Raw genomic sequence first — 13725 nt, 5'->3', positions numbered from 1 at the left:
GGAAGAAAACTCGTAGAAACTTAAGCCAGTTATTTAACAGTGTCTCGAGCACATTGTTCGAACCTCTCTCTCTTTCTCTCTCTCCCCAGAGAGCTGATTTTTTCCAGGAGATTTTCGAGAATGCACAATACGATATATCGGAATGAAGTAAAAGAATCACCGATGCGGAAACGTTGTTACAACGTTCCAACCCCGATGTTAATTAAATAACGCAACGCGGGGCCGCTCGAAATGCCTTTGAACCGTGAACACGGAAAAAAATTCGCAAAGCAACCGCCCCGCGAATCCATTTTGCCCGCTATTCGCCTGAAAAAGCTGAAAAGAAGGAGACCGGTTTATCGAGAACGCGATTTTCAATCGGCGCGCCCGTACATACATTACCGGACCGGATGAAAATAAATTGAACCGACGCGATGCGAGAGGAAGGTCGGAAGGGAGAACGCAACCCTTGCAAAATTCGATACATCTTTTTATACTAACTGCAGGCGCACTCGTTCGCTTTCCGCCGAATCCTTCGCGTGGAAATCCTTCTGATATGCCAGCAGAAACAAGCTTATAATTAATTAAACCTTGTTTCATGTATTTATTGAGAGAAATGACTGGGTGCATTTCAAAACGATGGGAAGATTAAAATGATTTCATTATCAAATTATACACAGTGTCCCAAACTTGTAGTTCCTTAAAAGGGATAATTTCTGAGGCCATTTGAAGAAATTTATTCCTTTGCGAAAATGTTCTGCGCGGCTTCGTTAATAACTCCTTAATGAAGCCGCGGAGAAGATTTTCGCAAAGGAAAAAGTTGCTTCAAATGATCTCAGGAACCTCCCATTTCCGGAAGTTGAAGGAATTTTGAGACACTCTGTATAATCTGCCAACCAGACAGGAAAACTACAAAATAGTAGTGAATACTTCGAAGCATAATCTCGTATACTTCCCCCACGAAAGAAAGCTACGTATAAAAAGGCACCGAATTTATTCGCAGACCGAACAAACAGAGATACGCGGCGTAAGAAAGTCAACAATTTCCGAGCGAACCGCTATCCACAAACTGACTTACAATTCCGCCGGAGGAATTGATTACAAACGCTCGGAGTCGATAAAGGAAAAGGGGGTCTCTTAAAACGATCAAGACGTTGAAACGCGATGGCGGCGGAGACAAGAGAGGGGTTGCGATTAACGCGAACCAAGGACCCGCCAGCGGAGCGTGGCAAGGTATCAAGGCGCACGATGCGTAAATAGATTGACGAGAGAAGAAACAAAGACCGAGACAGAGAAAAGGGGTGTGGGAAACATGGAGGACGCAATGCGAAATAAAAGCGACCGAGAGATTCGCTTTCTGCGCCGACGGAAACGCCGAACAATATTTATTTTCTCGCGAGTCGCGGCATGGCTCCGCTGTCTGTTTAAGGGAAAGGAAATTTTATTTCGAACAAGAGAGCGAGAGACGAAGAGGAAGAACGGGGAAAAAATAACGATGAGATGGAGTGGGAAAGAAAAATACGCGGCGCATCGGAGGCGGCTGTATCGGGGGTTGCATCGCGGTGCATCGCGCGTCGAATCACGACTGCAACGGCGCGCTTTGACTGCCGGAAGGGGAAAAGAATTTCGTATAGGACGCAAACTGCATCAGCGCAGTCGGGGAGCCGACGGGACGGAATTGAACGCGACGGAGAACGGTCGAAGGGAACGAGGAGGACCAAGAGAGAATGGGAAGGAGGGGGAGAGAGAGGGAGAGAAACACAGCGGGACACATCTCTGTGACCATTACTATCCCGGTACACTAAATCCTTGCCACTCGTAGACGCGCAAACATTTTTCACCCGGGACCCAGCCGGAGCTTGATTTCCAGAGAGCGGGGCTCTCTCGCGTTCGGGGTGGCCAACTCTCTCCCTTCCTCTCGCTCTCGTTCGGCCCCAACCTGTAGAGCGTGCAGCCTTCGAGGGTTACAAAGTACCCGGGAAATATTACCGGACAAAGAGCGACAAACGAGGCAGCGCGATAACAAAAATCGCGCCGGATATCAAGAACGACTGGGGCCAGCTTCCGAGTCGAGCGCACGCGGATGCCTCGCGAATTCGCGATGCGATGCGATGCAATGCGATGTCATACAACGCGATGCGAGAGAGCCGTTAGGATCCCGACCCTCCGACCCTACGACTTCCAACCGCTTTATGACACGGTCTTATTGTCGGTGGCGTGGTGCAGACTGCAGAAATCGCTGCAATTCTACTTATCCGCTTTTCGGATGGTGCTAACAATTGCGGGAATTCGCGGTACACGACTAGCGGTGAGAAACAGTAGAGGCGTTCTTCAGGGTCGTTTTTACAAGATGCCCAACACCTTGCTCCGTGCTCGAGAGATTTTCTAATGGTTAGTAGATATGTTCTATTTGTTAACATTGTGGACACGATTTAAAATAGACTATTTATACTGTACATTCCTACAGACAATTGACTTGTTAGCATATATCTGCAGCATTCACGATTTGACAATATTTCTAACCTGGTCATCGTGTTCCTCCTCGCACGCAATTCTTTCCTAGGCACAGTTGAAACAGCATAGCGGGATTGATGCTATATACAGGACTAAAATTGAATTTTCAGTGGACGTCCCAAGTGACAAAGGCATAATTAGGCAACAAGGAGATGATAAAAACGGAGCGATTACAGAACCGTACGCAGGGACAAGTCGGCGAGACAGAAAAATTGAAATTTTCCTGTGAGCGAAACACCTTGCTTATTAGAGTTCCGAGTCCACTGTGGAGTCGAGTCTAGTCGACTTTGAGTCGAGGAATCATCGGTGTCTGGGAGGCGGTGTGCGCGGAGGGGTGGTTTCGCGGATTCCGGCGTGGGCGGTGGAAAAAGTTGACGTTCCGGAAGTTCCCGAATATTAAAACGACTCGGCGCGTGAAATTGCTTCGTAAAGGATTTCAGTCTTGGCTGGCTCTTTAGAACGTTACGATTGTGGACGGCCGTAGCCCGACCGCCGTCGGTCGCTCTGCAATATTCCACGGTTACTTTGTGCGGATCCCACCGCTCCCGGCTCATCCTCTCTCTCTCTCTCTCTTACTCCGAGTGTAACACGAGCAAAAGAGGAGACTCCGTCGTAACGTTCTCAACGCGCAAACGATTATCGTTGTAGCGTAGCCAGGCCACTGGTCGGCGAATGAGCGTCGAATCAAATCACTGGCGAATATTATTTCCCCTGTGCCCGCATTAATCCTAGCTACGACGTTTGGCATGGTTCACGACACGATGCGCCTCCGTTTATTAAAGCCAAGTTTAGTTCGAATTAAACATTGTCCATTTTTGAGACTGTGGAGTCTGTATTTTCATTAGATGTTTCGTCAGTGAATAGTTTTGCCTTTAAATAGCTCAGCTGGGTCGTCTGGGATAGCTGAGAGCAGGGATTGCCCTCTGGAGCACTTACCTGGCTCCGTTGGGAGCTACGAGACCACGCCCACTTAATAAATTAGTCGCAGAAACCAGTCATCGCGATTTCAGAAGCTAGATTTTTTGTTCTGACTAATAATCAATCAAGATCATATTAAACCACGCCTACTAAGCCACGCCTACTAAACCACTGCTATTGATGCCACGCCTACCAAAACCACGGTCATTCATGTTACGATCCACTATGTATTGAGAATACAATGTAATAATAAATCGATAGGAAAGGAATAACATTTTTTCGTTAGGCGGCTCGTTTTCGAGAAAATCGAGTTTAAAGTTCCGCCAGGTTCGCGTGCTTTAGAATATGCAGAAAGTAGAATCGGTTGATCATGGTCAGACGCGCACTCGATTCCTATGCAATAGCACGTGTATTCGCTGCATTTTCAAACTCGATTTTCTCGAAAATGAGCTGCCAAACGAAAAAATGTTATTCTTTTCTTTCGACTTATTTTCGCATGTAGAATCAACCCCTGCCTGGTTGTACCACGATTTCCGGCCCACCCTGTATTTATGCACACACGATTTTTATGTATACTTTATAAATTCCGATCGAAGAAAAGTTTCTTGTGAACACTTGTGAATACACATTGCCCTGTGAGGCATCGTCCCAGCTTCGTTGCAGCCGAGAGTAAAGCAACCACACCTATTCAGGCCACTCTACACAAAGAGAGCAAGATAGATAGTCTTTGAAAGTTTGTTCTTTTTCAAGCGTCAGTCGTTCTTGAACACTTCTGCCCCTGGGAGCAATTCGAAGTGCTCCCCAAGCAAACATCGCCTGTTGCCTATTCCAGGAATAACGTTCTACCAACCAGTCACTTCTTTTCACTTTTATTAACCGGGTCTCGTTAATCCCGTGATATTTCCATGCGTGATACTTCGACGGTTGATCTGCGGAGCCGAAATTTTCAGTAACTTGCAAAATTCCGTCCGGTTTACGTTATTAATACTTTTTACTAGCCCGACTCGTTTATTAGCTTTTCTGATCGAAGTCCAGCGCTCGACATTGCTGTGTCCACTGTTGGGCAATATTGCAATATTAGAAAAATGTAAAAAAATTCCGTTCCTCTGAATTGTACGTGGTTAAATAACGTTTATGGGCTCGGTTAGGTAACGATCGGTTAAACGTACGTCACTCATTTTACTTAAAAAAACAACTAATTACAATTAACAGGAGACACATTCTAAAATAATACACGTGTCCATATTACATTAACACTGGGTCTGCAGAGCACTAAAAATGACTAAAATAAAAATGTTGCTGTATAAAAATAATGGGGACGTGTCTGTCCAAGTATTTGGTCATTTTTATGGAGTCAGAGAGAAATCAATTTAGATAGTTTAACAAGTATAATAAATTAAAAATATTAAACCCGTAAACCAGAGGCATGCACAACCGGACGATTTGGGAGCGTCCCGCTGGCTGGCACACGTAGGTACACGCTCTCCCGTCTCGCGGGTGAGACTCACACACTTACATGGTTCCCCTTCCATACGTCCGAGGTACGGCTCATGAACGGCTCCCGTGTCGCTTGTCAGCTCATGAGCCGCTCTCAGAGCTGCGAGTTATGCACCCCTGCCGTAAACCCACTAGCTCACTAAATTCTTCAATTGTAAGGTCGTTAGAGAAAGTGATTGGAGGTGAAAGACGGCCTCCAGAGAGTTAACTATGTTTTAATTGGGTGATTTCGACAAACTACCTAAATTCTTTAATTGTGAGATGCCTAAGAAAAATAATTTTGAGATCGTCGTCCATAACGATTGAACAATGTCGCCCGCTGGTTTCAGGAAAACCGTTTTCGGTGATAAACTGCACGCTGGCGAACCAGACGCACACCAGCGTGGAGGTGAAGTGTTTGGCGGGCTACGACGGAGGCCTGCCCCAGAAATTCATCTTGGAGGTGTACCACGGCGACGTTCAATCCTTGCCGAGCTTGCACCCAGTGTTCAACGTGTCCAACACCGAAGAGCCGAGCTTCTTCCTGACGGGACTGGAGGCGACCGTTGAAGCAGGCGTGCACGTCGCGGTTTACGCGATTAACGCCAAGGGCCAAAGCAAGCCGGTCTACCTCCACGAGGTCACCTATCGAGATGCTGAGAAACGAACCGGTAAGTCGTCCATTTCCTCATTTTTCCCATTTCTCCAACAATCTTCGTCAATCGGAATTCACCGAGATTAGCAAGAAGGTAATAGCGTAAACTTTACTTGACCGGACTCAAAATTAGTACCTTTCTCCTACGAATTATGATGTATTTGCTATGTAATCCAGTAGATTAGTACCCGGCGCGGATACAGATCGAAATTTCGATCCTCTAGGACCAATAGTTGAGGAGCTATGGTCGCTTAAAGTTGAGCATTTTTGATAGGTAAGGGCGCCGCCATATTCGTTTGTAGTGACGACCGCGAGCCGTTTCGATTTGTTTCGATTTGTTACGCCTACGGCTCTCGACCAAAAATTCGGAAAAAATTCTGTTTTATATATCCTAGTAGCTGCTGCGTGTCTGATTTTTTTCCAAATTTTTACTTGTCCATTTGAGTAAGAAAAACGGACCGAAAAGTGGAAACGTACATCTGCTGAACGGAATGAAAATTATTGACAACTATCTAGTGTAAGTGCGACAGGACACGATACAAATTTTCCAATTAACAGTCGCAATCGATAACTCGCGGGCGGGCGTTGACAAGAATCGCGAGTGGCGAGGACCGCGGAAAACTCGCGCGGCACTTGGCCCCGTCAATTAATCGGGAAATCGAGACGTCAGCTTGACGATTAATGCGTGACCAATTGCGCAAGACTATAACGACGCGGGCGGGATTCGACGTGTTGGTTACGCAGCAGACGCTAATCGCCCTCTCGTTTGCATAGTTCGACGCGTCCTTGAGACACGGAGGAAACGAAAGACTGCGTTGTTCTACGTAGGAGAGGGGCGGTTCTCTACGGATGGGAAAAAAAAAGTAGCTCGGAGTCGAGAGAGGAGGGTAGGCTAAGCGACAGAATGAAAAATCACGTGTCACGCGTGAGTTTAATCGAACGAGGAACGCGCGTTCAAGGCGAAACGGGCCGCGTTAGGCTGACCGTTGATCGATACAGTGACCGGCACCGATTGCCCAGAGATTAACAACGGTTCGGGGGATCCAGCGGGCAAGGTCGTTGCTGGGTTTCCGGCTGCGGGTTCCTAACCGGCTACGAAACGGATGCCGGCTGTTCCTCCCGTCCCACCTCTCCCTCCCGGCCCTCCCGAGTGGGTGGTGTCAGCGACGGGGCTGGTAAGCAAGACGGATCGCCACCCCCGAGACAACACACCGAGACGAATGCACCACGCCCATTACCAGTATCTCTCTCTCTCTCTCACTCTCTCTCCGGCTCTCTGTGTGTGTACGTCACGCTACTTAGGTCGCACGGCAGCGGCCGCGACCGGCTTGCGCTACTGCAAGCCGGTGCAGCGTCGCGGATCGCTTCTGGAAACCGTTTCCTTCGAGAATCCTGGACAATGGGACCTCACGTCGCTTTTAACTAGAGATGCGATCAAGTGCCGTACTACAGGGTGTCTCAAAATTCCTTCAACATCCGGAAATGCGAGGTTCCTGAGGTCATTCGAAGCAACATTTTCCTTTGCAAAAGTGGCGTTCCGGCTTTGTTAAGGAGTTATTAACGAAAAACACGGACCAATCAGAGCGCGACCTAGTAGGCCCGGCGCGCCAACTGTCAATTGGCCGACTGTGCCAACACGCGTCTAGGTCGCGCTCAGATTGGTCCGTGTTTCTCGTTGATAACTCCTTAACAAAGCCGCGGACAAAGGAAAATGTTGCTACGAATGATATCTCAGGAACAACCTGCCATTTCCGGATGTTAAAGGAATTTTTGCACACCCTGTATAAGACACTTCTTACAAGGGAAGGACCCCAAGAATCCGACTTCGAATTTGATAATTTTTTGTGAGATGATGGTATATGGATCCTTAATTATGTAGGCAAAATATTAGGTGTAGTTATAAAGATTCAAAATCGAAGTCCGCCACTTGGGGTCCTTCCCTCGTTAGTGGACTACGGAAAATGCACATTTCCTCTTACACCAAGAATAAAATAACAACATCAATCGATTCTGCAAATGTCTCCACAATTTCGTATTCGACCAATCCATTTTTATCATAAATGCATAATCGCCGCTGTCTACTGATAAATACGTATAGAAGTAGCTCGGATGAATCGTTTAAAGGACAGCATGTATTTGATTGTTTAAGAAACGCAGATTTGATTGTTCTCGCCGAGAAATGCGAAATGCGAAATGCGCCGCGCCCCAGAAATTCCAGATCGTCCGCCGAGATAGAAAAGGCGACGCGGAAGAACGCAAAGGTTCAGGGTGGGTTTCGGGGTGGTGCGCGGAGGTTCGAGAGAAGCCGGCGTATTTAAATGCCGCGAGTTTCCAGCTAATGTCCTAATTACGCGCTAATCGACTTTCGGCCCGTTCATTAGGGAACCTGTCGTTTCACCGATCGACTTCCAACGAGGGGAGTTTTAATGGTAAGTAGCCGTGACTCTCTCAGATCCCACCCTCTAGCCATCCCCCACCGCCTCTTTCTCTCTCACTCTCTCTTCGGAAGGGCGAATCGAAAGATAATCAAATGCGGTCTGACAAGGGAAGGATCCCAACTGTCCGACTTCGATTTTAACGAGCTCTTGCACCGTGCTGCATCACGGGTCTCTCATCTCACATGTCAAATGTACAGCGGTGTGCGAAAGTTTCAAAACGGAAGGATTAAAAGGATTTCACTAGGTAATTTATGAAAAAACATTGCTATTGGGTTGGCTAAAAAGTAATTTCGGTATTTTAAGGTGAAATAGAGCTCAATTTTTATATTCAAGCAATGAACTTTAATGAATACGATAATATTTTCCCTTTTGTTCGATGATCTGTTGCAAAAGAGAATAAATAAGAAAATATTTTATGGATTAAAGTTCATCGTTTGGATAAAGAAATTCGGTTTTACTTTCTTGCCGACCCAATATATGTCGGAATAACGATGAAAATAATGGTCATGATTTTAACATTCATTTCAAGCCCTTCTTTGGTGAGAATTTCTCATATCGTGATAAAAAAGCAAATTAGCAAAAGACAGATTACAGAACTGCAATAAACGCAAGTGTCCGAATGGTTCATTTAGAGGGTTAAAAATCGACAGGACTTGCGGGACGAGCTAATCGAAAAGCTCGTTAAAATCAAGGTGGGACAGCCGGGGGTCCTTCCTTTGCGAGAGCCGGATAAATGGAAGGAGAAACAGGGAGAGAGTGAGAGAGATGGGTGGGGAAAGTGGAGAGAAAGAGACAGATGTAGAAGGTGGGGGTAAGTAATGGTCGTTTGTTCTTGAACGTCGAGAAGTTGATGTACGAGGAGTCGTGGCGGCTGGTAGCTCGCGCTTTGGCAAGGCTAGGGCGAGGGCTCTCCGGCTCTTGCCTAGGCTCGCTTAGGCGAGGCCGATGTACTACGCCCGCGTCGTCGTCCCACGCTCGCTCTGCTCGCTCTACTCGCTCGCATCCCCCGCCTCGCAAATTGATAGACGCCGCCGCGACCGTAAATCACTTTACTGACAATTGATTTGGTGCCCTCCGTTTTACCTCGTTGTAAACTCCACGCCACGCTGATATTTACGATCGCGCGTGTACACACGACGTCACCCAGTGACACACTACCCGCTCACCACGACAAATCGTTTACATTTTTACGCCCGTGTCTCTCCCTTTCTTTCTCTCTCTCTCTCTCTCTATCTCTATCTCTATCTCTCTCGCGCACACTTTTCTCTCGTCTACGACCGCGACACCGAGGTTTATCAACCGATGTGTCCGCCGCCAACCGTTTCACGCGTTATTACTCTTCTGGTTAGGCCATGTTCATGTCTCTGCTGCGATTGGAACTGAACGAACACCGTGGACATTACGGTGTAATTGTTCCGGTAAGTCAACCATAGTAAGTCGCATTGTTTTTAATCATACACAATTCTCTAAATTTTTTATATGAGGAGACCAAGTTATTCGCTGTTCTCATACAAATCGTTAAAAATAAGATTGAGAAGGAAGATCGAAATGAATCTGTTACGATGATTTGCGTCTTTCTAATTTAATAAACGTTTTGCTCATTAATTCGACCATACGCTTGATCAACAAGATTACGGATGAACGATGGGACGAAGCCGAATCCACACGTCGATTATTCTAATTTTTGTGAGACATTGCATCGAACGGTCAGTGTCCGAGGTAGAGAGGCCAGGACGCTAATTATGCTAAAGGGGTGAAAGCGGGGTAGTTCGACCTGCGACGAAATAAGTTGACAAGGGGAAAACTCCCACGTTTTGATAGGGACTAGCAACAGACATACAGAGGCGGGGGGAGAGAGGAGAAACGTGCTGCGTAGCAGACTTTGGCGACCGTGGTCGGGGGCAGAGAAAAATGACGTCGGGGGGGTAAACAGAGCTAAGTGAAGTTAACGACGGAGCAAGAAGAGCGGCAAAAATGACCCGGGGAAAATTACCGCACGCGAAACGGCTTAATGTCCAAAAAGACGAGCGGCCGAGCGACGGAGAGCGAGACCGAGGGTTGAACAGAGAGAAAGAGAGTGGGAAGGGATGGCGGAGAAGGGCGCAGGCCGCTTAATGACCACCCTGTACATTCCTATCTTTCGTGGATGGGTTCTTCCCTACCGTTACCTCTGTCTCTCCCGATTCCCGACCCCTCTTTCTTTCTTCCTTTCTTTCTCTCGCGACCGTGTCCCCTTTCACCTCTTCGCCCACCCTTCCGCACCCCCGACATCCGCGCAGATCCGCCGGCGGGTGCCGTAGGGACCATTATCTGTAATTGCTTTCCTTAATTCGATGCTCGTTCCGTTGCGTATAGCGAACGGAAAAAAAATTCCTCCGACGCACCGGCCCCAAGAAAGGGGTTAACCAGCGGCCTTCGGCAAAAAGGAACAAGAATCGCCCTTGTCCCGAGGGTTCGCGGACCGTTCAATGAAATTTCCTGCCCGCAAAACAACCGGCCCCCGTGACCTTATCGATCGTTATCGCGTTTAGCGTACGATGAAACGACTGGATTTGCTCCCGGGGCCAACGAGCCGAGGCGAAATTGCCCCGTGGGGCACTCTACCCTGGTCCTAGAACCGAGCTGAAATTTGGCCAGGAAAAACGGGTTTCCGGCTCACTGTGTGACGTATGTTCGGAAAAGGAGATCGATCATGCTCGGCAAAGTCTCGCTGGTCGTTTCTCGCGTGGTCGAGTGAAGGGTTGATCCGTTTTACGAGCTAGACGATGCTCTCCGGATGCTAATGTGAAACGGTCAAGTATCGACGTCGATGACGGTTTGGTATCCTCTTAATTGCAATCAGCCGGAACAGTCTCGAGAGTTGGTCGGTGATTGCCGGCGCGAAGCGCGTCCCTATCTCCATCCCTCTCTATCTGTCGGCTCCACGCGCTCTCGTAGCCATACTCGTGTGTACACACGAGAGAGAGAGAGGGAGATCGTGCTCTCATGTGCAACAATAGAAAGCCGTGTGTACGTAGGTGAAATCGAGGAGCAATTACCGGCGCAATCTCCGTGACCCGAAGAGGATTGGCCTGTAGAGGGGCTCCGGGGTCACGGGAGAAGGAACGGACGCATAGAAGAGGGCAAGGGAAGAGACGAAGAGGAGAAGGCAACGGGCGATATACTCGCGGATCTTGAGAATCTCGTCCATAATAAACGCTTATCGAGGGGATTGGCCGATCGTCGCAGCCACGGAAAGGCTTAAGGCCAGGTACCCTAATCTCAATTATCGTGCGATCCGCTTCCCGAAATTCCGCTAGTGTCGATGGAACCCTTTATCTAACGCAGAGGCGACCCAGACCTCTGCTACTCTCTTCCCTCCTTCTCCCTCTCAGGATTTCGCTTTAATTCGAATACCCGCGGGCAATCGGTTTTGCCAAAATTATTCTCCGTGCCCCGGAGGAGTTCGCGCGAGCGACGGCTACCATTCCCGGATATCCGAATTATGCCTTCCTCCTCCTCGGCTCCCCCGAAACCGCGACACCGATTCCTCGATCCATCGAATCAGCCCGGAGAGAACGTTCCATCCTCTGGCTCCGAGGCGTGCTTCTCGCTACCTACCGATAACGTTGAATCGTTGCTGCCGAAATCGAGTCAAGCCGCAAAAGATTTCGTGGACAGTACCGTAGTCTGTCTCGTCTCTCGTCTCGTCTAGTCGCGGGAACAAAGAACGACGCGCCCTCTCCTCGCTTCCGGGGGGAAATCCCGCGATCCTCTCTAATCTGATACGACTCTGAGAAGTCGATGCAGCTGACGTGCCTCAACCTCAGACGCGATACCGCCTCGTCAGGGATTGCCGGGAAGCGTGTCGTGCACGCCGCCGAATCGATTCGCCCAGATTTCTCTTTCGAACTCCGCGAACCAGCCCCCCGGAATTAAGCCGAACGCGGTCGACTGTTCAGCAACGCACACGCCCCACCTTCCATGACGACTCTTAATCGGTACGAGTCTGTAGCATTTATTAATCCTGATTAAAGAAACGTTCTCTCGTCTGATCGTCCTGATTTGTCTCTACTTTTTATTATAGACTAGTATAGTAAATCTGTTATATACGTTCCCCCACTACTTAGGGTACCCCCTTAAGACGGTACGACCGTCGATCGTGTTAAACAGTGGAGGAACGTCACCTCCCCCCTTAGCGGAATGAAAAAGTGGAAAAACGGACCCAATGTGGGTCGAGAGCCGTGAGTTGAACAGACCTGTCTCATCGTGCTACTCTCTCTCTCTCTCTCTCTCTCTTCGCCCGAAATAATATAAATAATAATATAAATATAAAAGAGTTTTTTTATGAAAAAACACAACCACGCGCGGCAGAAGTGAAACTTCTTGCAGTCTAGTAATGTTTAGAAATAAATTAATATTGGAAATGGTGAATGATCCTAATGAAGCGAAAACAAGATCAGGAACAACTCTCGATGCAGTATCTGCAAGACATTTCGACAAAATTGAATGAAGAATATTTATATCATATTTTAGCTATCACAAGCCAATTGTTTCAATGATAGAATCATAGAAAATCATAGAGAAATTAATGAACGATCAAAATTTGCGACGCAAAGAAGGAGCTTCTTCAGCAAAGATGGACTCGCATCTGGAGCCGATAATAATTTCAAATTTTTTCCTGCTGAAAACTCTGGCAGACGGGGCGAGGTAAACCGTCGATCCTCAAGAGATTTCCGATCGATCAGCGGGCGATGGTCGACCGCGGACCGCGTGGTTCGAGGTGGGGGATGTAAAACAGGGATGAAATTATACGAAACACGACGGGGGTCATCGAACCGCGGCTGCCAAAATTGCCGATGGAGGGTGGTTCGTTTGGCCGGTAAACGCGCTGGCAAAATCGAATTCCGCGATTCCGGCTCGCAGGGCCGGAACGGGACCAGGGAACGGGAACGGGTCGCGGATCGTGACACGTTCGTATCGCACAAGTGCGCGCCGGGTCGCGCGGTTAACAGAGAAGCGACGACAGTTGGTTTGCAGCGATCTGGCGCGTGCCGTTTCGCGTGTTTACGCGTGTCGTTAGCGTAATCGAACCCCGGCGCGGCGCGGCGCGACGTCGCGCGTCGCGTCGGTGTAATTCATCTCGTGGGCGCAAGCGCCAACGCCGATACACGTCTGTCCTCCTCACCCGCGCGATTCCCGAAGCGGGTACCGAGCTCCGAACCGGCGTCGTACGTTACTTCAATTAAAGCCCGATCAAACCCGACGCGACGCGCGTTTCCGGTATATGTACGCCGCAATGAAACATCGCGGACGCTAACGCGCGACGTTATCGAACGATTCCGACCGGAAGCGACGAGCATCGCGCAGCCGATCGATGTTTCCGGCGAACGATCTCCGCAACGATCCTGGAAAACGTTCTATATCTTGCTCGTTCGGGTACTACGACTGGTTAATAATAATTTCATCATTATTTGTGTACCATTTTGATCGGTTGCACCAGATTGTTAGATAAATCAGTAACTTATAACGGCGAAATCGGTGTTGTTTATTCTTCACCGAAGTCGCCAGAATGAGACTTGTGTCCCCACTCTACCTTCCCCTCCTACCACGCTACGCCCCCACGCTTCCGCCACGGTCACGTGACGCGATCTGTCTCTGTCCGTGTTCGTGTCGCAATTTCACGTGACTAACCCGGTACTGGAAGTTTTATTCTTCATTGAAAGTCGCAGTCTAACCATAACCATCGAATGGTTATGTTAGTTT

General features: G+C 48.4%; 1 protein-coding gene across 1 annotated transcript in view; it reads left to right on the top strand.

Moving 5' to 3' along the window:
* The window catches only part of LOC143210469 (MAM domain-containing glycosylphosphatidylinositol anchor protein 1), a 531502-nt gene that overhangs the window by 493794 nt on the left and 23983 nt on the right, over positions 1-13725 (top strand). Inside the window, exon 12 of the mRNA XM_076427361.1 lies at positions 5238-5558. Within this exon, the coding sequence (XP_076283476.1) occupies positions 5238-5558 (321 nt within the window). The remainder of the gene's footprint in view (positions 1-5237; positions 5559-13725) is intronic.

This window comes from Lasioglossum baleicum, chromosome 7, assembly GCF_051020765.1.
Source record: "Lasioglossum baleicum chromosome 7, iyLasBale1, whole genome shotgun sequence".
Lineage (NCBI taxonomy): Eukaryota > Metazoa > Arthropoda > Insecta > Hymenoptera > Halictidae > Lasioglossum > Lasioglossum baleicum.
Note: the sequence above shows the minus strand (reverse complement) of the source record. Positions and strands in the feature narration are given on the sequence as shown.